We start from the raw sequence: 25490 nt of genomic DNA, 5'->3' as shown, positions 1-25490 counted from the left end.
TATGAGGACGCAAAGGTATAAGAATGATACAGTGGACTTTGGGGTCTTGTGGGGGATGGGTGGAAGGAGGGGCGATTGATATAAGACTACAAATGGGGTGCAGTGTGTACTGCTCGGGTAATGCGTGCACCAAAATCTCACAAATAACCACTAAAGAACTTACTCGTGTAACCAAATACCACCTGTATGCCAATCACTTATGGGAAAAAAAAGTAAAAAAAAAAAAAACAAAAAAAACCTTTTTCTTTCAAAAACAATGCCTGATGAAATGCAAGTTTTTAGCTTCTTTTCCTCTTGTCATTTCCACTGATCTGGGCTGTTTTAGATAGGATGTTTTCAAAAGTTTTATCAGATGACTCTATTCTTTTTGGCTTATTGGACTGCAAGTGTACTAAGGCCCAGTCACTCAAGATCAATTAGTTCTTTGTGGTACTATATGGGCATTTTGGTGATTGTCATTTCTCAAAAATGATCCAAAAACGATTTTCCACATTGTTTAAACACATTGTTATTACTCTTAACATCCCAATAGTTATCAAGGTGTTTCTTATTGCCTTTTTCTTTTAATTGGGGTTTTTATTGCATAGGAAAGGGGAAAAGCCCTGATTCAGGCATTTGGATTCAGGTCCTGGAACTGCCACTAACTCTGTGTGATCTCAAGCAACTTGCTTCCTGTCTTTGGGTTCCAGTTTTTTTCATCTGTAAATGAAGAGTTTGGACTTGGAATGACTTATAGGCGCTTATTATTGGTAATACTCTATTACTGTTTGTTGTATATTTAGTATGGAAAGATTGTTTGGAAAGTGGATGGCATTTTGGCTGGATTTTCCTGTGTATTTCTAAAGACCAAGGCAAGGTGGGAAATCTGACTCTTACTCCTGGGGCTTTGGGCTGTAATAATCCTTCCGTTGTGGCAAAAGGAATGTGGATGAGACATTGGTGAAGTTGGCTTTTGTTAAACATTCTGAGCTCCTTCCTTCTCTTAGGCTTTTGTTTGCACATGTTTAGCTTAACTCTGCTTTCAAGTGTGTGTATTTTCGTGGAAATGGTCCTCTTTTCCTTTTACACCAAATTCATATTCTCATCTTCCTTCTCCCTTACTGAATCATCCATTTCTGAATAGTTAGCAATTTTCAACTTAATGAGGTCTTTCCCCTAAGTGAAGAACACAGCTGTTTCTCCTCTGATACTTTGGCAACTGCCTCTGTCTTTCCCAAAATGGAATGATTAGCTCTTTCCTTTGATTTTTTAGCTGGCCATTAGTTCAGGACTACTAGCCCATTTCCTGTGTGATGGAACTACCAAATCCCATGGCCAGAATTGTTCCAATTTGCCTTTAGTGCCTTTTAGTCTTCTGGGGACTTAATTCATATGAAGTGGAGGATTTATCAATCTTACAGAGCGCCATTTATCACATTATCTCAAGTGATTTCATTGTTCAGCCTTTTGAGATGCTGATCTACGAGGAGAACCTAGCCTGGTGTCCCCGATGTGGTTTTGCTGGAGAAATAGAAGATGAGAAGATCCTCAGTCTATTTTGTTCCTGAATCAAATAGTCCTCATTTGTCACAGGATCTCCACTTCAGTTTCTGAAAAGCCCTTTTGCCTGTTCCATTTTAGTTTTAATGTACCAGTATTTAAGAAAGTGATTGCTGTTTTTCCTCATGTACTTTGACTTCATCTGCCCCTCCAACCTTTAATTTTATGATTTCATATCCATTGTTAATTGTTGGGATTTCCTTTTATCATATGTGTCCCTTACACTTAAGATATCAAGTCAACTTCTCCACTCCACTCCAGTTCCCCTCTCACATTATGCTCCTTGTTAATCAATCAAAAGCATTGTGGGTTTAGTAGTGCTGTTCCAAATGTGTGTGGTGCAGCCCGTTTTTGCTTCCCCACCCCAAATGCCTCATTCAATTTAATTCCATATACTTAGCATATTAGGCTTCTTGTCAATATTTCCTTTCTGAGGTCTATTTTTAAAATTTGAATGCATTCTGCATGTGTAGGGTTTTTTTTTTTTTTCTTCTTAAATGATGAGATCTACTGCAACAGAGAGCCAGAATTAGCTCTGTGCCTAGGAGGAAAGGAAAGCACAGAGGGAAAGAATATTTCTCACATTCTCAGAAGGTGTATGTGAGCGCCAGCCCTTGGCACAATTATTTATACCGTGCCACTATCTCTATCTGCCTGCACCTTCCCCTCCATTTGGGAGCACAGGCATTCAGTATTCTCTTTGGGTTTTCTTAGTTTCTGCCACTATTAACCCTTCTAGTCAGGGCCCTGCATTCCCAGTCTTTCCTTGTTTCCTACTTTCCCCATAAAAACTTATTTGGTCCATGTTCCATTTCCCTGAGATCCTAATTATTTCAAGGGACCTGTTAAAATGATCTGTTCTTTCTTTCCAAATAGTATTTGTATCTTAATGTGATGATAATCCAAAAGAATACCTAATGGTGGCGTTTGGGTCACCAATGCAGCCTGATGGGGTGATGTCTTTAGGATACGGTCTTTTTCCCAGCATCAGTTCCTTTATATCCCACCAATAGTTGGCTACATGGTCAAATGATAAGGCTAGCTTGGACTCCATTTATCCCAGAGAGTTAGAGCTGCTTGATGGATAATAATACCTATCTAACATGTATTGAATTTTTCCTTAGTGCCGGGCACTGTGTAGCTCAGCTTACATGCATTTTCTCTTTTAATCATTTCAACAATTCCTTATGAACATCAGTGCTATTAGTCCTGACTTACGGAATAGAAAAAAAGCACACAGAGTAACTTTAAGTAGCTTCTATAGGATAGGGCTATTAAGTCTTAGATCTGGGACTCTAAGGTTAGTCTCGCTCCAGAGCCCATAGTCTTAGACTGTTTGCTGCACTGCCTCTGGGAGAAGGATGGTACCTTTTTCACATGTACACTTCACTCAGAAAAGCTAACTTCAGATGTGCTGCTGGGTAGTAAGCTTCCCTTTGGCAAGGAACACATGAAGTCTTGAGTTGCTCCAGTAGATCTGGCTCATATCTCATTCTTTCTGGAGTGAAGTTAGCCTTTGGACACAGTGCTACAGCAGAAAGGTTTGCCTTTGCTTTTCTGCACCTCAAAACTTAGAAGTATTAAAAACTTTCTTCACCAGTCCCTGTAGTTTTAAGTCATCAGTAGGGATATTTGCCAAATGCTTAGGACCAAGCTTACACTCTATCTTTTCTCTACCTTCAGAGCTGAGGGAGCTATGTATGTGTCTGTGGGCGGGAGGTTCTCTTTGGTGTTGGTGAGCATGAATATGACAGACTCAGGGTCGGTGGGGCGGGGGCGGGGGGGCGTCCATGGTGGGGAGAGCAGACTCACCCACACTCTCAAGGCAAGTATGATTAGAAACCATGCTTCACTCAGGTAGCACTAGTCTCTTCACTATAAGTAGGTTTTTTTTTTTTTTTTTTTTTAATGTGGTGATAAAATGAATTGTTTTCTGAGGTGGATGGTTGTGTTTTCTGTTATTACTGTTTTTCCTTCTGGACTGAACTTTTATTGACTGCTGCTTACTTACTAGTAGACAGAATGATTCACACCTGTGGGTTGCTGCAATCATGACAATGAACATTCTGTTCAGAAGGGGAGCATTCATTCTCTTTCCCAGCAGCCGTTACCCCAGCATTGGGAATTTAATGCATTCATTTGTTCTTCTTTAGATAAATAGGATTAAATTCAGAATGAAGCAAGGAGCAGTCTTAGTCTGTGCTTTGCATGATTTTCAGGGTCTGCACAGTTCCAGCTGTGTAAACATGCTTGCAGAACTTAAGTATTGTCTAATGGGGGAGGATTGCAATTTAGGAGTGGCACACCATAGCTGGGCTGGAGCCAGACATTCTTCCACCCACTTCAGTCCACACCCTGCAGAGTCGGCTTGCTCAGCTCCTCGAGTCAGAAGTGAAGATGGGGCAGCTGGAGTTAATTATACTGTTTTATAGCTTCTTATCGGTAGGGGATGAGAACTAGGCAAGGGCTAGGAAGATCTAAAATTATATCCTCAAATATGCTCCAGTTATGGCAGTAGGAAACAAAGAAATAGAAGACATTGGACAAAATAAGGAATCCCCAAATATTAAATATGACAAGAAAAAAATCTAATAAAATATCTATTGAAATTGTAGCTGCATTTATATTCCAGTTGATTCTTTTTTGTGGTCACTTGAAGCAAGAGTAGAGAAATATTGATTGTAAAAGATTGATTTGTTCTAATATTTGGACTCAATTTTGTTCTTGAGATTTGTTTAAACAATGAATAGCTAAGTAATGCTAAAGACTTCTAATAAAGGAGCACTATTATTATGGAAGGAAATGCAATTTCTTCATAACAAATACAAATATTATGGATCATCCAATTCCTTTGTCCTTGTTCCTGCACCCACAATTATGTACAGTGTTGGCTCTGCTCAGTTCAGTAGAGTCTTAGATCTAGTAATTGTTCTGTCTGTCTAAAGAGGAACATGGGCATACATATTCCTGAGCCCTAAAGGATGGGATTTCTGATGATATAGCAGGTTTTGTTTTGTTAGATTCTCCAGGTTATTCTTGGGGGAGTATCATTGATAGTTAACACAAAGGTACTTGGCTTCCTACTGGATATGAATGTCAAGACATGGTCCTGATCAAGGAAGAAAACAAAGCATTACCTTTTGAATGTGCTGGGGATTCTAATGCATTTAGGAATAACCCAATCAATAGTATTGGTTCCTGTTACAACTGGCTATTGAAAAACTATTTTTTCTGAGAAACTCACTTCAAAATGTCTCTGAGACAGAATATTCTTTTATAGGATGGAGAGCTCAGGATTGAAAAAGAGAAAGGCTAGGCTGATAAAGCACTGAGTTTGAATCATATGGAAAGTGTTCAAGAGCAGAAAGAGAGGAAAATGCAATAAATTATGTTGATGCAATATTGGATGGTCAGAGTGATAAGAGACTCACTAGAGATTTCCAGTCTATGATGTACACACATGCATTCTTTTGTTCACTAGTTGTGGTAGCCCGAAGAGGCAGAAACATGCCTCCAGAGTACCAGCAGGGCATAGGGGAACCCCTCCATCTTCCATCATATTCAACTACAGGTGGGGGGTAATCCTGTCAATATTGCCCATGTGGTACCTCTGGAACTTGAGACTGGGATGCCTATTAGTGCTTCACTGAATTTTATATTTGTAGCATGTGCATTGTAGCATGTACATGCCACAACACTTAGCTCATGGATGCTTGTCTGAATCATTAGGTATGAACATTATGGGTGCCATAATAGCACGGGAATTCCTGCAGCTAAAAAGGAAACACATTTGGCTTGTACTTCATCCACAATCACTTACACTTAAACTATTGATAGTTGATTAGGATATGTGAACTGCTGGGCTTGTGCCATGGGACTTCTAAGCATATTTGGTGGGCGGAACAGACAGGGAGGCTGTAGATTTTGGCAAGCTGTGGTTCCCATTAGTCAGGCTGACTGTATCTGACAGTAGAGATCCCAATTCACAAAGATGAAGCTTAGTTCTCTAGGTTTTGGCTGATGGCCCAACAATCCTGACATGAAGGACAGGAGAGGAACAATGTTACATTAGGCTGTGAGTTTCTAATGAGCAAATAGTTGGAATGGTTTACTGAATACCCTGTTGGTTTTTTGGTGGAGCAAACGCAAAATTCATAATTTGAGAGACATGTAAGACTTGAAATTTTATTTTATAGTACATGTTAACCATTCACTCTCCTAATAGGGAAATGTGGGCTCTTTTATAGGGTGTGCATATTATGTAGTTGTACAGTTAATACTCTTCTCTGTGTTTTTCTTGTAAGGGGTGCTGATAACATATCCTACTAAGGAAATTCCAGGCACAGCTGTTTCTAATAATAGGTGCCCCGCCCTACAGAATTGTCAGGCTTACTCTCAAGGTTCTTTGGTGGGAAGGAGGAAAGGCCCCAGAGACCAGGCCTTTTCCATATTAGTGGATTTTCTGGCAGAATCCTGGCCACTGCCATTGTCTCTGATTGCCTCCCTGTAGCTTTCTTGGAGGTATGAGTTTCTAAGCAGAAAGATTTGCTGTGGTGAGGGAAAGCCACAAAACTGAAGGAAGAGAGATGAGGTCTATATAAAACTAAGTGAGAGGCTATTTTGGTCATGGCAGAGATGAGTTGAACACGATGGAATGGAGACAAGATGAGAAGAGGAGTGGGAATGAATTCATGAAAGCACTTATTATTTATAAGTTGGAATAAAAGGTTCATTGAACTCAAGGGGACCCTTCTTATATGAAATGCTTGTGAATATGTTGAAATTTTGTAACGGCAATTCAATCTTAAATACACTGGGGGAGCTGACAACCTGCAGTTTATGGATTATTCTATCTAGTGCACAGTCACTCTTCTATTTTCCTACCCTGGACATTCTTCTGGGTGTGGTCAAGATAAAGTGGATAGAACAGATGGAAGATTTCCTCTCAGGAGAGTTCAAGAGCTTCCTTAAACAAAGGCAAGATGTGAGCATAACCTTTTACTTTCTAAACTACTTTTTCTGAGAGCTACCTGGAAAAATTTCTAGCTTCCTCACCAATCCAAGTAATTTCTGAAATATTTAGAGACTATTATTCGTTTAACTTTTAAAAATCAAAGTTAGTTTGTGCTAAAAATATCACGTGGACAGTCTGTGTCTAATTGAGTCAGGAAGAAAAAAAGGCAAGCTCTTGGTATCAATCTTTATTCCCTCTGTAAACACACATGACCAGAAGAGAAGGCTGTTATTAATGGTAATGCAGACCAGAAAAAAGGGTATTATTTTCAGTCTGTTGAACAGTACAAAAATGCTTCTCAAGCACTGTGTTCAGATGTTTCTTTTTATTAGCCATCGCACAAGGAATTAGACTCATTTCAAGCAGTTCGTTTCCCCACTCTTGTCTCCATAAAATCGTTACTCATGAGTGGTTTCTTTGTTGAAATACTGCTGACCTCCCATATCGGAATGCACAACAGGGTGTTAAAAATATAAACTTTTTAGTTTGCATAAACTCGGGAAGAAGGGGGACAAAAATTCCCCAGGAGAATAAAACCATTCGTCAATGTCCTTGTTTATTAGTGTCCTATAAGCATCTTATTCAGGAAGCTGTGTCAGCATTACAATTCTGTGTAGACTTTGTGTGTGTGTGTGTGTGTGTGTGTGTGTGTGTCTGTGTGTGAGAGAGAGAGAGAGAGAGAGAGAGAGATTAACAGCAGAGGACTCTTTGAATTCCAGCAGGAGGTTTTAAAATATAATTCTGCATCTGCCCCTCTCTCTTGTCCTTTCCAACCCTTTTCTACCTCCCTTCCCACCACCGACCCATCCAGGGCCATTAGGATAGATAAAGGAGTTGTACCATGTCTTAATATATGAGCAAATGATGATCCTTAGCTCTTCAGCTAGGTGCTGTTTGCATTTTGCCAAAGCTGATTATTTTATCTGCAGTTTTAATAGCAGACCAGATTATTTGCTGTTCACTAACTGTGAAAGCAAATTAAAAAAAAGATTGCAAAGTGGAATTAAGGGGATAAGAAAGTGCTAGAGCCAAACAAGTCTTTTTCTTTAATAATTTCCATTTACTCTTACAATATTTTAATGCTAGAGTTCAACATCTTATATTAAACATATGTGCACCCTTCCTCTTATAACTGCCGAATTGGAATCTTGGAATGGAAATCATGCAGGCTTGAACGGAGCTTCAAATTCTCCCAGTGTTGTCTTATTGTCTGTACACAGAACTAGACTCCTCAGGGCTTCCCCCACCACAGCATGGCATTCCTCCATTAGCCCCATGTTTCCCAGACCCAGTCATGAAGAACTGGCATGTTAACCAACAAGTAGAAAACACAATAAAATTGGAGTTCAGGAGATGCAATGTTTTGGAAAAACAGATTATTCCAAGAATGTAAAGATACATGATCTAAAGATGGACAGAGCATTTAAATTTACCAGCCTGGTTTTCAGTGATTTTTTGATTTGTTCCATTAACTTGTGAATGAAAATGCATCTTAAGGATGATGAGGACTGGTGGTAGTGGTGGTGAATGTGTGTGTGTGTGTGTGTGTGTGTGTGTGTGTGGTTTTGTGGCCATGATCCAGGCTTATTATGCATCAGCTCCTGAAGAGATTTTTATAGAGCTGTGTCTGAGTGTCTTAATTCAGGTCATCTTAACCAGAGAGCCTTCTGCTACTCCTACGTGCAAAGGCTTGAGTCAACTCAGAAAAAGTCCTCACAGCTGTGGCCCAGATAGATTCCAAGACTTCTCTGAAACTTCAGATGGAAGAGCCATTCTGTCTATCAAAGACAAGTTGGGCAAGCTGGAGGCCAGAGGATTATATCGTAATCTTCATGTGCTGAAAGGTGTAAAGAACCTTTTCTTCTTAATAAGAGTACTGGGACAAGCATAGGGTGCCTTCAAATTACCAGACTTCCTCAAACAATAGATCAATTAGCCTTTCTTCTGAATTTGTATAATTGCTTTTGAGGCAACACCCTGAAAAAATATAGCTTACTTTTTCTGACTAGTATAATTAAGTGGACAAATGGAAAAAGAATCATTCAAAGTAAATTTTAAAGAAAAGGGCAAAAGAGTAAAATTTAGCATTGTCCATGGAAGATGGATAATGACAAGTAAACACAGAAGGTGGTGTTTGATCCCTTCAATTTTGGTATTCATTATTCATAGCTATTATTCATAAATTCCAGCACAAATGTTAGGCTTGTGCCCCAGTAACACATTTGCATTTTATTTTAAGTTGATTTCTACCTGGTTTTGCAAACAAGGATTTAATGATTTGGGCTGCCTCTCACTCTTCCTCTGTTGCTTGTCTTTTCATATATAGTGCTGGCTTCTAGCCCCTTTTACACCCTTTGTCTCCATCATCAGCCTTGCTCTCCCACTCAATGTTTTACTCTCTCTCTTTCTCTCTTCTCTCTTCTGTCTCTCTCTTTCTCTCTCTCTGTCAATGTTTTAGGAAAAAAGATTTCTAATGTGGAAAACTGATATTTGAGTAGAGTCCCCTAAGGCTATCAATTTACTTTTAATTTGTCTGGAGCTAAGCTTTTCTTTGTTGCAATAAGGAAGGATTAAAACTGCTGTAAAATTTATTAGCTTCCAGGAAGATATTTGAAATGAATTTTTTTAATGATTGTGCTGTTTGCTGTACCCAGAAGCAGTGTCATCACAACTACAGTATTCCAGATGGTTCCCGAAGTTACACTGAAACATCAAGATAATGCTAGACTTTTTTTATGACGCCTCTATTGGTAATGAATAGTCCATCCCAGGTAGTTAATGGATATTAATTAACAGATATTTGTTTCCAAGGACCGTTTCTAGTGATACCCAGCTGATGACAAAACACACACACTATCCCTTTGAATCATTACAAGAGACAGTGATTGGTTTACCGAGCTCTTTATTTTCCAAATGTGGAAGAAGTGATTGGAGATTTACTAAAGCTGTTTCTTAGCTTCCCCACCCAGTCCTAGGAACATTTTGGTAGTCAAGAACCTTTAAGGAATTTAGTAGTTACAGTTGCAACATTTTTCATTGACTCATGTGTAGTATGGCCTATTCTACAAAACTGAATGTCCTGGGACTTGACTGAAGGAAGTGTCAGTTCCTGTTAAGGGGAACACCAGCTGCTGGGTGCCTTTTTTGTTCCATTCAATGGTAAGTTTTCATTAAAAAAAGGGAAGATTTTTCTCTTGGCCAATGTACTCTGTCTACTCTTGCTTTCTGTGTTAGTCTTATGTGTGCCATCTTCACTATGTATTCTCCTAGAAGCTCATGACCATCATAAAAGTGGCTTCTTCACAAGCTGATGATCTGCTAGCAGTTTCCTTATTTTCCACGAAAGAGTGAAACCAAGTTGGAGATAACTTTAGGTTCAGAACTACTCTTTAAGTGTGATAGGCTCTGTGACTGGGCGCAGTGACTCTCTCCTGTAAACCCTGCTACTCCTGAGGCTGAAGTGGGAGGATCCTTTGAGTCCTGGATTTTGAGACCAGCCTGAGCAACATAGTGAGATTCTGCCTCTAATATTTTTTTTAATTAGCCTGCAGTCCCAGCTACTTGGAAGACCGAGGCAGGAGAATTGTTGGAGTCCAGGAGTTGGAAGCTGCAATGAGCTTTGACTGCACTATTGCACTCCAGCCTGGGCAACAGAGTGAAACCTTGTCTCTAAAGACGTTTTATTTTATTTTATTTATTTATTTATTTATTTATTTATTTATTTATTTATTTATTTATTTATTTTTGTAAAGGCTCTGTCATCCTAGATGTATAACTGCATGTAGAATGTGCCTGACTTTTTAATCTACACCAAGTCAAATAACTGATTTGAACTCTTCACAGAAGTGACAAGATGTTGTAGGTATCCCACTAATACAGGTTTGAGGGACTTAATTCTGTGGGCATCTTCATATGAAACTTTCAAAAACGGTCCTATGTTGTTCAGAGTTGTAGTATCTCAGTGTTCTACCTTTTGGGGAATAGTTCATTGGCCTTCTGTGTCGCCTCATATTTACTTATAAAGTTGCTTTTTCAAATGGTTTATAAGCACCTAGATGAAGTCCAGCACTTTGTCAGATTATTTTCTCCTTCACAGAAGCCAAAATACAAAGATTCCAGTCTAGTCAATCTCTGCTTATCTCAGTCACTGTCAGCACCTCTTACTTCTTAGTCTCAATTTTCCAGGCAGCCTTCTGCTTGATTTCCTTGCTCCCCATGTATCAGCACAAATGATTTATACTTATATACATCTTGAAATCTCTTCTTTATGGATTGAATTGAATTGAGCCCCAATACAAATGAAAACTCCAGGAACTGTTGTGATTGCCCAAATTGCAACTTGGATTTTATGACTGTATGTGCCACACTCTCATCTATCATAAATATTAAATTCTCAAGCACTTATACTTCAATATGTTTTAACTTTGTTTGACCAGCTCAGCACTAAAGATTCCATTGAAGATAATTCAATTGCTTTGAATTCTGAAAGGGGCATCTTTTTAATCTATTTTCATGTTGCACTGGGAGTTAAGTGAATTTCAGGTGCATAGCCTGTGAATGATGGGAGAGGCCTATGTGCCATTTGGCATCACAGAGGCCGAATATTGGGTGGCATTTGCTAACTGATGCTGATCTGTCAAATGATCTAGGACAAGGTTGGGGTTCATCAGTCTTTTTAGCCATTCTCCCTATCTCAAACTAAAACTAAACTTTGCAGAATTTCTGCTGTTTAGTCAGCCATACTGAAAATGCCAAGTTATGCTAATCAGGGCTGGCCTTTTTTCTTCTATCTTCTCTTTTGGTGACATCCCTTTGCCAGTCTCAGGAACTTTGTTCCCACACCCCATCCCCATCCTTCATCCTTCCTGAGGCATCTCCACATGCAGACATTTCTAGTGTTTTTAATCCCATCAAAACTCTCGTATCCTCGATACCCTCATTCAGGGCTCTGTTATATAACCAAAAAAAATCTGATAATCTCAATTCGATAGTGGGGCCTCTTTAAAAATTTTTTTGAAATTTATTTTTTATTTTAATAGTTTTTGTGGAACAAGTGGTGTTTGGTTACATGAATAAGTTCTTAGTGGTGATTTCTGAGATTTTGGTGTACCTATCACCCAAGAAGCGTACACTCTACCCAATGTGCAGTCTTTTATCCCTCACCCTCCTCCCACCCTTTCCCCTGAATCTCCAAAGTCCATTGTATCATTCTTATGCCTTTGCGTCCTCATAGCTTAGCACCTGCTTATTAGCGAGAACACATAATGTTTGGTTTTCCATTCCCGAGTTGCTTCACTTAGAATAATAGTCTCCAATTCTATCCAGGTTGCTGCATATGCCATTATTTTGTTCCTTTGTATGGCTGAGTAGTATTCCATGGTGGGTGGGTGGAATGCGCACACACGCGCACACACACACACATCACATTTTGTTTATTCACTCGTTGATTGATGGGCATTTGGGCTGGTTCCATATTTTTGCAATTGTGAATTGTGCTGCTATTAAACATGAGTATGCAAGTACCTTTTCCATATAAGGACTTCTTTTCCTCTGGGCAGATACCTAGTAGTGGGATTGCTGGATCAAATAGGTACACTTTTAGTTATTTAAGGAATGTCCACACTGTTTTCCATAGTGGTTATACTAGTTTACATACCCACCAACAGTGTAAAAATATTCCCTTTTCACCACATCCATGCCAACATTTATTATTTTTTATTATGGCCATTCTTGCAGGAGTAAGGTGGTATTGCATTGTGGTTTTGATTTGCATTTCCCTGATAATTAGTGATGTTGAGCATTTTTTCATATGCTTGTTGGCCATTTGTATATCTTCCTTTGAGAATTGTCTATTCATGTCCTTCACCCACTTTTTGATGGGATTGTTTGTTTTTTTCTTGCTGATTTGTCTGAGTTCCTTGTGGATTCTGGATATTAGTCCTTTGTCAAATGTATAGATTATGAAGATTTTCTCTCTCTCTGTGGGTTGTCTGTTTACTCTGATGATTATTTCTTTTGCTGTGCAGAAGCTTTTTAGTTTAATTAAGTCCCATATATTTATCTTTGTTTTTGCTGTGTTTGCTTTTGGGTTCTTGGTCGTGAAGTCTTTGCCTAAGCCAATGTCCATAAGAGTTTTTCTGATGTTACCTTCTAGAATTTTTATGGTTTCAGGTCTTAGAATTAAGTCCTTGATCCACCTTGAGTTTATTTTTGTAGAAGATGAGAGATGAAGATCCAGTTTCATTCTTCTACGTGTGTCTTGTCAATGATCTCAGTACCATTTGTTGAATGGAGTGTCTTTCCCCCACTTTATGTTTTTGTTTGCTTTGTCGAAGATCAGTTGGCTGTATTTACCTTTATTCCTGGGTTCTCTATTCTGTTCCATTGGCCTATGTACTTATTTTTATAAGTGTCATGCTGTTTTGGTGACTATCCCTTATATATAGTTTGAAGTCAGGTAATCTGAAGTCTCCAAATTTGTTCTTTTGTTGAGTCTTGTTTTGGCTGTGTGGGCTCTTTTTTGGTTCCATATGAATTTCAGGATTGTTTTTTCTAGTTCTGTGAAGAATAATGGTGGTGTTTTGATGGGAATTGCATTGAACTTGTAGATTGCTTTTGGCTGTATGGTCATTTTCACAATATTGATTCTACCCCTCCATGAACATGGGATATGGTTCCGTTGGTTTGTGTCATCTATGATTTTTTTCAGCAGTGTTTTATAGTTTTCTTTGTAGGGGTTCTTTCACCTCCTTGCTTAAATATATTCCTTATTATTATTACTATTTTGCATCTGTTGTTAAAGGGATTGAGTTCTTGTTGATTCTCAGTGTGTCTGCTGTTGGTGTGTAGCTGTGCTACCGATTTGTGTACATTGATTTTGTATCCTGAAACTTTGCTGATTCATTTACCAGATCTAGGAGCTTTTTGGATGACTTGTTAGGGTTTTCTAGGTATACGATCATATCATCAGCAAACAGTGACAGTTTGATTTCCTCTTTACCAATTTAGATGCCCTTTATTTCTTTCTCTTGTGTGATTGCTTTGGCTAGGACTTCCAGTAATATGTTGAATAGAAGTGGTGAAAGTGGGCATCCTTGTCTTGTTTCAGTTCTCAGGGGGAATGCTTTCAACTTTTCCCCATTCAGTATAACGTTGGCTGTGGGTTTGACATAGACGGCTCTTGTTACCTTGACATATGTCTCTTCTGTGCTGATTTTGCTGAGGGTTTTAATCATAAAGGGATATTGGATTTTGTCAAATTATTTGTCTGCATCCATTGAGATGATCATGTGATTTTTGTTTTAAATTTTGTGTGATGTGTCACATTTATTGACTTGCATATGTTATACCATCCCTGCATCCCTGGTATGAATCCCACTTGATCATGGTGGATAATCTTTTTGATATGCTGTTGGATTCGGCCAGCTGGTATTTTGTTGAGGATTTTCGTGTCTGTGTTTATCAGGGATATTGGTCTATAGCTTTCTTTTTTTGTTATGTCCTTTCCTGGTTTTGGTATTAGGACGATACTGGCTTCACAGAATGATTTAGGTAGGATTCCCTCTTTCTCTATCCTGTGGAATAGTGTTTATAGGGTTGGTACCAACTCTTCTTTGAATATCTGATTAAATTCAGCTATGAATCTGTCTGACTATTTTTGTTGACAATTATTACCATTTCAATCTCGCTGCTCATTATTGGTCTGTTACGAGTTTCTATATCTTCCTGGTTTAATCTAGGAGAGTTGAATATTTCCAGGAATTTATCCATTTCCTCTGGGTTTTCTAGTTTATGCACATAATAAAGGTGTTCGTAGTAGCCTTGAATAATCTTTTGTTTCCCTGTGGTATCAGTAATAATATCTCCCATTTTGTTTCTAATTGAGCTTATTTGGATCTTCTGTCTTCTTTTCTTGGTTAATCTTGGTCAATCAGTTTTATTTATTTTTTCCAAAGAACCAGGTTTTTGTTTCATTTATCTTTTGTATTATTTCTTTTGTTTCAATTTCATTTAGTTCTGCTCTGATCTTGGTTATTTCTTTTCTTGTGCTGGGTTTGCATTTGGATTGTTCTTGTTTCTGCAGTTTCATGAGGTGTGACCTTAGAATGTCTATTTTTGCCTTTTCAGACTTTTTAATGTTGGCATTTAATGCTACGAACTTTCCTCTTAGCACTGCTTTTGCTGTATCCCAGAGGTTTGGATAGATTGTGTCACTATTATTATTCAGTTCAAATAATTTTTCAGTTTCCATCTTGGTTTCATTGTTGACCCAGTGATAATTCAGGAGCAGGTTATTTAACTTCCATGTATTTGTATGGTTTTAAGGGTTCCTTTTAGAGTTGATTTCCAGTTTTTCCACTGTGATCTGAGAGTACTTGATATCATTTCAATTGTCTGAAATTTACAGAGACTTGTTTTGTGGCATATCATATGGTCTGTCTTGGAGAATGTTCCATGTGCTGATGAATAGAATGTATGTTCTGTAATTGTTGGGCAGAATGTTCTGTAAATACCTGTTAAATCCATTTGCTGTAGGTTATAGTTTAAGTCCATTTTTTCTTTGCTGGCTTTCTTTCTTGATGACCTGTCTAGTGCTGCCAGTGGACTATTAAAGTCCCCCACTATTATTGTGTTGCCATCTATCTTATTTCCTAGGTTTAGTAGTAATTATTTTATAAATTTGGAAACTCCAGCGTTAAGTGCATATATATTTAGGATTGTGATATTTTTCCTATTGGACTAATCCTTTTATCATTATGTAATGTCCTTTTTTGTCTTTTTTAACTGCTGTTGTTTTACAATTTGTCTGATATAAGAATAGCTATTCCTGCTCGCTTTTGGTGTCCATTTGCATGGAATATCTTTTTCTAACCCCTTTACCTTAAGTTTATGTGAGTCCGTATGTGTTAGTTGAGTCTTCTGAAGACAGCAGAAACGTGGTTGGTGAACTCTTATTCATTCTGCCATTCTGTATCTTTTAAGTGGAGCATTTAGGCCATTTACATTCAACATTAGTATTGAGATGTGAGGCACTATTCTATTCATCGTGCAATTTATTGCCTGAATACCTTTTTTTCATTGTGTTATTGTTATATAGCTCCTGTGAGATTTATGCTTTAAGGAGGTTCTATTTTCATGTATTTCAAGGACTCGTTTCAATATTTAGAGCTCTTTTTAGCAGTTCATATAGTGCTGGCTTGGTAGTGGCAAATTCTCTCAGCATTTGTCTGGAAAAGACTGTATCTTTCCTTCATTTATTAAGCTTAGTTTCACTGGATACAAAATTCTTGGCTGATAATTGTTTCATTTAAGGAGGCTAAAAATAGAACCCCAATCCCTTATAGCTTGTAGGGTTTCTACTGAGAAATCTGCTATTATTCTGATAGGTTTTCCTTTATAGGTTACCTGATGCTTTTTGCCTCACAGCTCTTAAGATTCTTTTCTTTGTCTTGATTTCAGATAACCTAATGACTATGTGCCTAGGTGATGATCTTTCTGCAATGAATTTCCCAGGTGTTCTTTGAGCTCCTTGCATTTGGATGTCTAGATCTCTAGCAAGGCTGGGAAGTTTTCCTCGATTATTCCCTCAAATATGTTTTCCAACCTTGTAGATTTCTCTTCTTCCTTGGGAACACCCATTATTCTTTGGTTTGGATGCTTAACATAGTCTCAAACTTCTTGGAGGTTTTGTTCATTTTTTAAAATTCTTTTTTCTTTTTCTTTGACAGATTGGGTTAATTCAAAAACCTTGTCTTTGAGTTTGAACTCTGAAGTTCTTTCTTCTATTGTTCAATTCTATTGCTGAGACTTTCCAGTGCATTTTGCATTTCTCTAAGTGTGTCCTTGATTTCCAGAAGTTGTGATTGATTTTTGTTTATGCTATCTATTTCACTGAAGACTTTTCCTTTCATATCTTATCTTGTGTCATGGTTTTGACTTATTTAAGTTGGACTTCACCTTTTTTCTGGAGCCGCTTTGATTGGCTTAATAATCGACCTTCTGAATTTTTTTTTTTCTGGCAATTCAGAGATTTCTCCTTGGTTTGGATCCATTGCTAGTGAGCTAGTGTAATCTTTTGGGGGTGTTAGAGAACCTTGTTTTGTCATATTACCAGAATAGTTTTTCTGGTTCCTCCTCATTTGTGTAGACTGTGTCAGAAGGAAGATCTAGGACTCAAGGGCTGCTGTTCACATTCTTTTGTCCCATGGGGTGCTCCCTTGATGTAGTGTTCTCCCCCTTCCCCTAGGGATGGGGATTCCTGAGAGCCGAACTGCAGTGATCGTTATTTCTCTTCTGGGTCTAGCCACCCAGTGGAGCTACCAGGCTATGGGCTGGTACTGGGGAGTGTCTGCAAAAAGTCCTGTGACATGATCTCTCTTCAGGTCTTTCAGTCGTGGATATTGGCACCTGCTCCAGTGGAGGTAGCAGGAGAGTGAAGTGGACTCTGTGAGGGTCCTTGGCTGTATTTTTGTTTAGTGCACTGGTTTTGTGTTGGTTGGCCTCCAGCCAGGAGGTGATGCTTTCCAGAGTGTATCAGCTGCAGTACTGTAGTGTGGATGCTGGATCATCTTACTTTAACAGGCATTTTTAAATGCATGTATCCAGATTAGTGAAAAATGTGGAAATTTTTCTCTATGCTACAAGGGCTGGTTCTTGGATAGCACTTCTTTGGCATCTGTCAAGTAATACCACATCAGTGTTTTGAATGCCAATCAGTGCTGGCATCCTTTCCCTTCTGCCTGATGTCTGTCATTCCATAGTGTTGTAGGGGAGGGCTGCTAACAAGGAGGAGGCTAGGAAACAGGAGAACAAAAAGAAAGTTTTAGGGAGCAACCAAAAGTGGAGAAAATTAAAAAATTTAAAAAAAAGGGAAGAAGGGAGTGAAAAAGAGACAAGTAGTTGTTTGTAGTGTAATTTCTGATGTACTTCTTGTCACTTAGAGTGACTACAGGATAGCTTGGTGTCATTGGTTCATGAGTGTCTACAAATATCTCAGCCGTCACTGGTGTTCCCTTGAATGTTTTACAGATGGAATATCATCTTTGTTTTTTTTTTTGCTAAAATTTTACTTTAGAATATGACTGTAAACCCCCTGCAACATTACAGCCTGGGAGGGCTCTAGGAAGTTGTCATTATGCCCATATTGAATTTTTGCTAGATACATAACAGATATTTTCCATATGATATCTAAACACTCAAATAAGCCCAATCCTCAAGATATCAATCATATCAAAACCAAAATAAAATGCCTAAAGCCTTGACAATATTTTATTTCCTTCCTTCCTTCCTTCCTTCTTCCATTTCCTTCCTTTTCCTTTGAGCCCATTGCTGCTCTGCTTGCCTTGTTAAGTTACAGAGATGGGATCACTAATAGTGCAGGAGAGAGCACTATTAACTATTGTTAGGATAGAAAACTTGCAGATCTATGGCAAATGTATTTTCAACTGGATGTTAGAGGGTACTAGATCTCTCTAACATCTGTATATAGTGTGCAAGAAACCACATAGAGGCTAAGAGGAAACTTAATGTTTCTCAAAAGTTCTAAATTTACTGCCTGTGACAAAGCTACATAGTTTACTTTGTAGGTTTCTGTAGTGTTTATGATAAAATAGTTATTTCCACTTTTAGGAGTTGCACAGTATCTGGGGTGGGACAGTATCTGGGGCGTTGACCAAGATTCTTCCTTCCTTCTGTGCATTTTTCATTCAATTAAATTGAACTATTATCGACAGTTTAATTGACAGCTCTGTGCTGGACGCTTTGCTAGGTTGAGATAGATGTAATCTTTGCTCATCCAGAGCTTAAAAGGTGGCAGAAAATATAGACATTAAACAAGTACAGTTGTCTCTTGCATCCATGGAGGATTGGTTCCAGGACTCCTGAGGATACGAAAATCTGTGCATGCTCAAGTCCTGCAGTTTGCCCTGGGGAATCTGGTGGAACCTGTGGATAAATGAAAAGTTGACCCTACAAATCTGAGGGTTTTGCATCCCACAGATGTTGTATTTTCTATTCACATGTTGCGACAGATGCAGAACCTGCAGATACAGAGGGCTGACCATATTTATTTTTTAAAATCTACCTGTAAATGGACCCATGCAATTTCAAACCCATGTTGTTCAAGGGCCAACTGTAATTACGCATGTGATGAATGTCATAAAAGGGAAGTGCTGTGAGATCTACCTTAGTCTAAAGGATTACAGAAGGACTCCCTGGGGAAGTGGAATTTAAATGGAGATTTCAGGGATAATGTATTAATCATGAATTGTGTTTAACTGCTAGTAATAAAGACACCCCTCTCCTACTAAAGAAAATAAATCAATGCCTTAAATAAGAGAGATTTATTTTTCCTCTTATTAAAGAAGTTCAAGTCTGGTGAGGGTAGCTCTACAGTATCTTTAATAACCCAAGGTCCTTATACCTTTCTATTCTGCCACCCACAGGCACATGGCTTCTATCTTCATGGTTGCCTCATGGTAGTAAGACGAATGTTGCAGCACCAGTCATTATGTCTCCATTCCAGACAGGACAAAGCAGGAAGGAATAAAGACAAAATAGTCTCCCACCTAAGTCAGCTCTCCCCTTTTAAGGAATTTTCTTAATATCTTGCTTTATAACATTGGTCCAATCTTATGTTACATGGCCACCCTTGTCTACAAGGGAGCCTATGAAATGTAGTTTCTTTTAGCTGAGCACATTGCCATCCCTAACAGAAATGGGGCTTTGTTTCTATTTAACAAAAACAGATAAAGATATTTGGCAGGTAATTAGTTATCTCTGCTTCATCGAGTAGGTGTTAGATAGGTCAAGGGTGCGTGGTGGACTTCTTAACAGTTATGTTTCCTTGATTAGGCACATGTGACCAATTTTAACACCACTAAACTTCTTCATAATCATTGCCATAATCTCCTCCATTATATCTCACAAAAAAAATGGCCCTTCTTTGGTTACAGATTGTCTTGTTCATGAGGTAATGCAGAATAAGCTAAGTAGATGTATAAGAGTACAATTCAGGAAGCTTTTCTGATATGCACATCACTTGCTTGCTGGTTCTATTATTGCTGCCACTTAGAAGTAGCCAACTACTTGAGCTCTCAGGAACTGGAACTCACTCTAACTTTTTTCTTTCTGCTTCACTGATTGCAGATTATTTCTGAAGAGGAAACATATTGCTCTTGTAACTGTAACCTTGAACTATTTTAGTGTTGGATTTTTGTCTGTGATCATTAGGATCTTTGAGTTAATACACCCAAACTCTGAATCACAGTAAAGAACTGCCAGCATTATCGAACACATCCATTGTGACTGGATATCTATACAAGCCCAGCAGAGCCTCTTAGCTCATCTATCCCACCAGGACTTTGAAAGTTTTAGCAAAGCCTGAAATGATGTTTTCATCATTTTCTTTTATTACTTTGGTGGGGACCATGGGTAGGCTCTTTCTAGTGTGGAAATACATTGTTTGCCCACATCTGAGGAGACGGCAGTTTCATATCCTGAGGAGAGTAGTAATTGCTGCATAAAATTTTGCTATTATCTGCACAAAATAACATATTCTGGTCTTTTTCTATTTGACTTACTTCCTTAATCCATCATGAGTTAGTCATTACTGCCTTACTGCCTCTTTTGCCTCTTGTACCCTGACAAGACTGATGCTTTAATTTTTTTTTTTTTTTTTTTTTTTTTTTTTTTGCCAGGGGTTTTGGGATTCTCTCACCAAGTTTCCTGATGACAAATTGTGACCCCCAAATACTTATTACCATGTGGATTGAAGAAACTTTCACTTTTTTCTGTATTTTTTTGTGGTCTAAAATAATCACATTTGTTTTGAACTAAGGAGTTCTCTGGTCTCAAGATCTGTGTTCCTCTTCCAAATTTATGCACTCTCTTTTTCTTGTTTGTTTTGCAAATCCTAGGGACAACTTCAGAAGCAGGGAAAACCAATTTACAAATTCATTAGTCAACCCTAATCATGATTATGTTTAAAGATACCTGCCTTCATTCATCTATACATGAATTTCCACAACTATATGTGGATTTTAGAATGCCACATTTTGCTTTGCCTAGGTTCAGGTCAGAACTTTCAGATAAAAATGTAGCAAAGTATCAAGTCACAAATAGGCTCATAAGAAGAATCTTAGCAGGAAATTAGTGAATTGTTAGCCCACCTCTCTATGTAAGCTGGAACCAGCACCTTGACAGTTTGTGATGCTACAAAATGGTTCTTCTCTAGTCTCATAACTCCCTTCCCAGCCACTATACTACATGAGGGCTGGCACATAATCTTTATAAGTCCTATACAGTTACAGAAGTAGTCTTTTTTATTTTTATTTTTTTACATCTGGTCTGTCTTCATTGCTATATTTAAGGGGCTTTGTATTGTGACTTTCTCACATTTACTATACAATTTCTTTACTAAACTGAAATTTTGATTTTTGAAAGGTAGTTCATCTGCAGTATATTTATGAATGTAAATTACCCTGTGCTGGGCAGAGATGCTCTTCCTGCCTGTCTGTATTAACCATTTTTATTTCATATATAAAGTGGCTATAAACATATTTAAGCTAAGTTAGACTTCATTGTAACTGTATAGACAAAAATGTGACAAAATATCTGAAACACAAAAATAAGAAACAGCAACTCAGTGCCCTTGGTAAGGACTTAAAAAAATATATAGGTATTAGATCCAAGCCAAGGATGAGACATTGTGGGTAAAAGAGTCTCTTAGATTCAAGTCTTCACTTGCATGAGGTAAGGGCAGTGCATATAAGTTTACATAAGTAATCTGAGAAAACTGCATATGAGTCCAGCTCACATGGAGCTGAGGTAGGCTTAGTGAGCTTGGTGGGGAAGCTTAGACTGATTGCATTGTTGGGTGTGTCCTGAGTTAGTCTACGTTTCCCTTTTCCCAACAGTGATTGTTTCATTTAGACAGTGGGTCAGCTGAAGGCAAGTACTGTCTATGCAGAGAAGCCTCAGAGAAGACTGAATTCCCTGCTCTGGTCTTCCTAGATTTATTAGATCTTGGAGGTGTCTGTCTCTGGGCTCTCTATTCTCCCTCCCTGTATTCTGGGATCCAAGTCTCCTCATGCTGTTCATTTGAGGCAGCCTAGTACAGGGAAGGAGCACCGTACTCGGATTCAGGGTGACACATGGTTGGCATTCTATTGAATGGTGTTGGAAAAAACTGAACCTCAAAATTAGAGGACCGTCACTTCATATTAAAAAACTCAAAGAAATGTTGAGCTTCATGTTGAGGACATTGGGCAGATTCTGCTAAATTGTACTTCACTACTGTTCTGCTTTAGAAGTGTGAGCAAGTGGTATGAAATATCAGTCTTAATCTTGGCTGGGATTTTCTTTTCTTAGTTGGTCATATGTCCATGGTTTCAGGGCTCAAGGGTTAGGTCTTTATGCTTTTATGCCTTTCAGTTAGGGACAAAAAGGACAGAGATCTTATAGCCTTCTGGACATTTTTTGCTGGCTTCCAGGGATTTTTACTCTGATTTATAGAAATGGAAATAATTTATTGAACTTTTCCCTCACCTGCAACTGCTTACTCTCTCTACCCTGAAACACTCTCACTAATTTTTTAGAGGTATTATTTGGAAAGTTACCAGATAGGCCTCGGAAGAGATGAAGAGGCAAACACAGCTTACTGGGAAACCCTAAAGATGTGACTTCCGTTCTACCTAAGGGATCTTGGGACCTCCTGTGGAAAGCACTATATTTGGAGGAAACTGATTAAAAGTAGATCAACTAACTCTTCCACTCATACTGTTTAGTCTACACAAAGTACTTCTCAAGTATATCCCAAAATGCTTCCCTTACTTTCATATTTTCTGCCTCCCAGGTACATGCATGTTGAATGATAATAGGGTATCAGATGGCAACACAGAGAGTTTGCAGGGAAGGAGCAGAGAAAGGGCCTTGACCTTTCATTTTGCAGAAGTGGCTGTGCAGCCCGATGTGGAACTGTGCTGGAGTTTGCAGAAACATTGTCCTATCTATGTGGAAGGCACTTTCCCTGTTTGTGATGTTGTTCATTTGTTATTTGGTTCCACTGTGCAAAATTCTGAGTGTTTCGTTCCCCAGCACTGAAAGGGGGATGGAAGTGCCCATCTTAAAGATAAATTGGCAAATTATGTCCAGGTACACTGAAGAGATCTTGTCTTTAGTTTGCTTTTAAGTAGCTTAAATGAGGTCAAGGGCCATGCCCAGAATTGTGTTGAAAGCTGGATTTAGCTTGGATTAGGTCCTTGATATTTAACAGGCTTCTAATGTCTTTCCTCCAAATAATGAAGTGTACAGCCAATTCAACCATTATTCCTTGAGCCCTCTGCCTTGTGCCCCTTCACCAAAGAACCTTTGATGAATGAGGCATAGCAGTACCTTGCTTTGCTATGCCATTTACTCTTTAAAAACAATGAAGAAGCAAACAAGAAAACACCAAAAATATAGAAATACAGGTATACAAGGAAGGTGTGTTATATCCAGACTGATGCCAAGTAAGACTCTGAATTGCAGACATCTTCCCCCTGCAAAAAATCAGTCACAGCATAAATATATATATTCTATATACATATGTATATATATATTTTTTTCTGTAAATGCTAAGCTGCTCATATTTTGATGTATTGTGCAATGTGATGAAAATTTTCATTAGGTCATCTTAATGAAAATTCTTGCAAGAATGTAACATAAATATAAATAGATCTGGAAAACTGAGGCTATAAAACATTGAGATGAACAGTTTTCCAGTGACAGGCAGAAGTTAACCCTGGGTCCATGCCTTGCTAAAGCCTGTGTAGTAAGCCTCTCTGAGAGCCAAATTGAAACTTTAACCCTTAGTGAACCTGACCTGGAAAGATAAATCTATGTCTCCCCAATAATTATGAATTGTAACTGCTGAGATCTTCCAGGATGGAGTTAAAATAATCCATGAAAGATTTAAGAAATATTTCTCTAACAAAACTGCAGATAAGAAAGATAAGGAGGGATGGCTAGTTGGGTCTAATTAACAATGCCCAACATGTGACTGATGTTTGCATAGGGCCAATTGAAGCTTATGGGTCAGCTGGGAAGAAGGGATCTCAGTTTATTCCTTCTGATGGGAAATCAAGTCATGGAAGTGGCATAGTGAGGAGATTGGCCGGTGGGACTGGTCGTCAAAAAGAAGGGGTGTGATTGGGCTTTCACAGAGAGTAGGATATCAATCTAAACTTAAATTAAGCGCTGTGTATCAGTGATGGGTAGAGTGGAAGGGTGTTTGGCAGTGCCGTTGTTCAAAAATATGGCCAAGGCTTCTTAATTATACTGACTGTTGGATTCCCTTCCCTGCCTCCACTCTCTCATCTGCTGAATCCAGTTTTAAACACAGGTGATTTTTAGCAGGAGCTGTTGATTAAAATGCTGACTCTCAGCACCTTGACACTCCAGATGAACTTTAGAATATATATGTGTTTTCATCATAATGTGCTTCCCTTTAGGTTTTTTGTTTTGTCAGTAGTGGGAACCTTAAAAAGGATGTACATAGAGGGAGATCTATAGCCTTTTAAAAATCCAATTCTTCACACTTGTCCCAAAAGGCAATAAAGGACTACCTAAAAGTGCCATTTCCCAGAAGGGCCTGTGGATATCTAAGAAACCAGAGCACTAGGGAGTAACAATGATTCCTGGGAAAAGCTGATGAAATTGATATTTTCTTTTTTTCCAAACAGATCAGAATGAAGGATTTCATTGCCGGGAAGAATGCCGGATTCTTGGCCACTCTGACAGGTGCTGGATGCCCCGGAACCCCATGCCCATCCGTTCCAAGTCCCCTGAGCATGTGAGGAACATCATCGCGCTGTCCATTGAAGCTACTGCTGCTGATGTTGAGGCTTATGACGACTGCGGCCCCACCAAACGGACTTTCGCAACCTTTGGGAAAGATGTCAGCGACCACCCGGCTGAGGAGAGGCCCACCCTGAAAGGCAAGAGGACTGTCGATGTGACCATCTGCAGCCCCAAGGTCAGCAGCGTTATCCGGGAGGCAGGCAATGGCTGTGAGGCGATTAGCCCTGTCACCTCCCCTCTCCACCTCAAGAGCCCTCTGCCCACCAAGCCTTCCGTGTCTTACACCATTGCCCTGGCTCCCCCGGCCCGTGATCTGGAGCAGTATGTCAACAACGTCAACAATGGCCCTACTCGTCCCTCTGAAGCTGAGCCCCGTGGAGCTGACAGCGAGAAAGTCATGCACGAGGTCAACCCCATTCTGAAGGAAGGTCGCGACAAAGAGTCCCCTGGTGTGAAGCGTCTGAAGGATATCGTTCTCTAAACCAGTCTCCGGGAAGAAGAGAAAGAAACCACACTGGCTAGTGAAGAAGCAGGAGCTTCTTGTTTTAATTGCTCACCAATGGTTGGTTCTTGAGTGGCTATATTTCAGAGCTTTTCCTAAATGTATTGTTTATAGGTGACTATCATTCCGTGACAATCCCTTGTTTCAACAGGCAGCAGGGGTGTTCAGTTGGAGCAAATTAGCTTTGGCTTGAGTTGTTCATGGGGCCTTGATGTTGGGGAAACAGAGACAAATTCAGTTGTGAAAAGTATTATGTATTAAGTGTTTGAATTTATATATTTTTCTATGTCAAAATTATGATATAAATTACCATTGTTTGTGGAGGATTACATTTAAAAAAGCAAAAAGTGAAAAAAAAGCTCTGGACACCTTTAATAAGCTCGCCACTGTTTTTTGTAGTGTAGACAAGTTAATGGTCATTTATTGTGTACTATTCATTGATTCAGTGATGTGAAATTGAGCCCCCAAAAGGTTGTTTCTGAAGCTCGAGTACTTTCCAATGCCGCTACTTTGCTGTGGACACCCCTGCTTTAAAAACCCTTTTGCTAGCTGTGCTATTGTTGTATTTGATATTGCAAATTGCTATGTGTGTGGTGA

The 25490-nt window shown here is 38.9% G+C and overlaps 1 protein-coding gene across 3 annotated transcripts in view; it reads left to right on the top strand.

The window, feature by feature from the left end:
• Nucleotides 1–25235, top strand: part of PCDH19 (protocadherin 19) — a 112302-nt gene extending 87067 nt beyond the window's left edge. For 2 of the 3 annotated variants that reach the window (XM_030934035.1, XM_030934032.1), the window contains one exon: nucleotides 24274–24872. In XM_030934035.1, coding sequence (XP_030789895.1) covers nucleotides 24274–24872 — 599 coding nt within the window. Of the gene's footprint in view, nucleotides 1–24273 lie in introns of all 3 variants that reach the window. The other variant, XM_030934033.1, reaches the window with a different exon arrangement.
• Nucleotides 25236–25490: the final 255 nt, after the last annotated feature.

The sequence above is a fragment of the Rhinopithecus roxellana genome, chromosome 7 (assembly GCF_007565055.1).
Source record: "Rhinopithecus roxellana isolate Shanxi Qingling chromosome 7, ASM756505v1, whole genome shotgun sequence".
NCBI lineage: Eukaryota > Metazoa > Chordata > Mammalia > Primates > Cercopithecidae > Rhinopithecus > Rhinopithecus roxellana.
The sequence above is the reverse complement of the archived record's forward strand: the minus strand, read 5'-3'. Positions and strand labels throughout refer to the sequence as shown.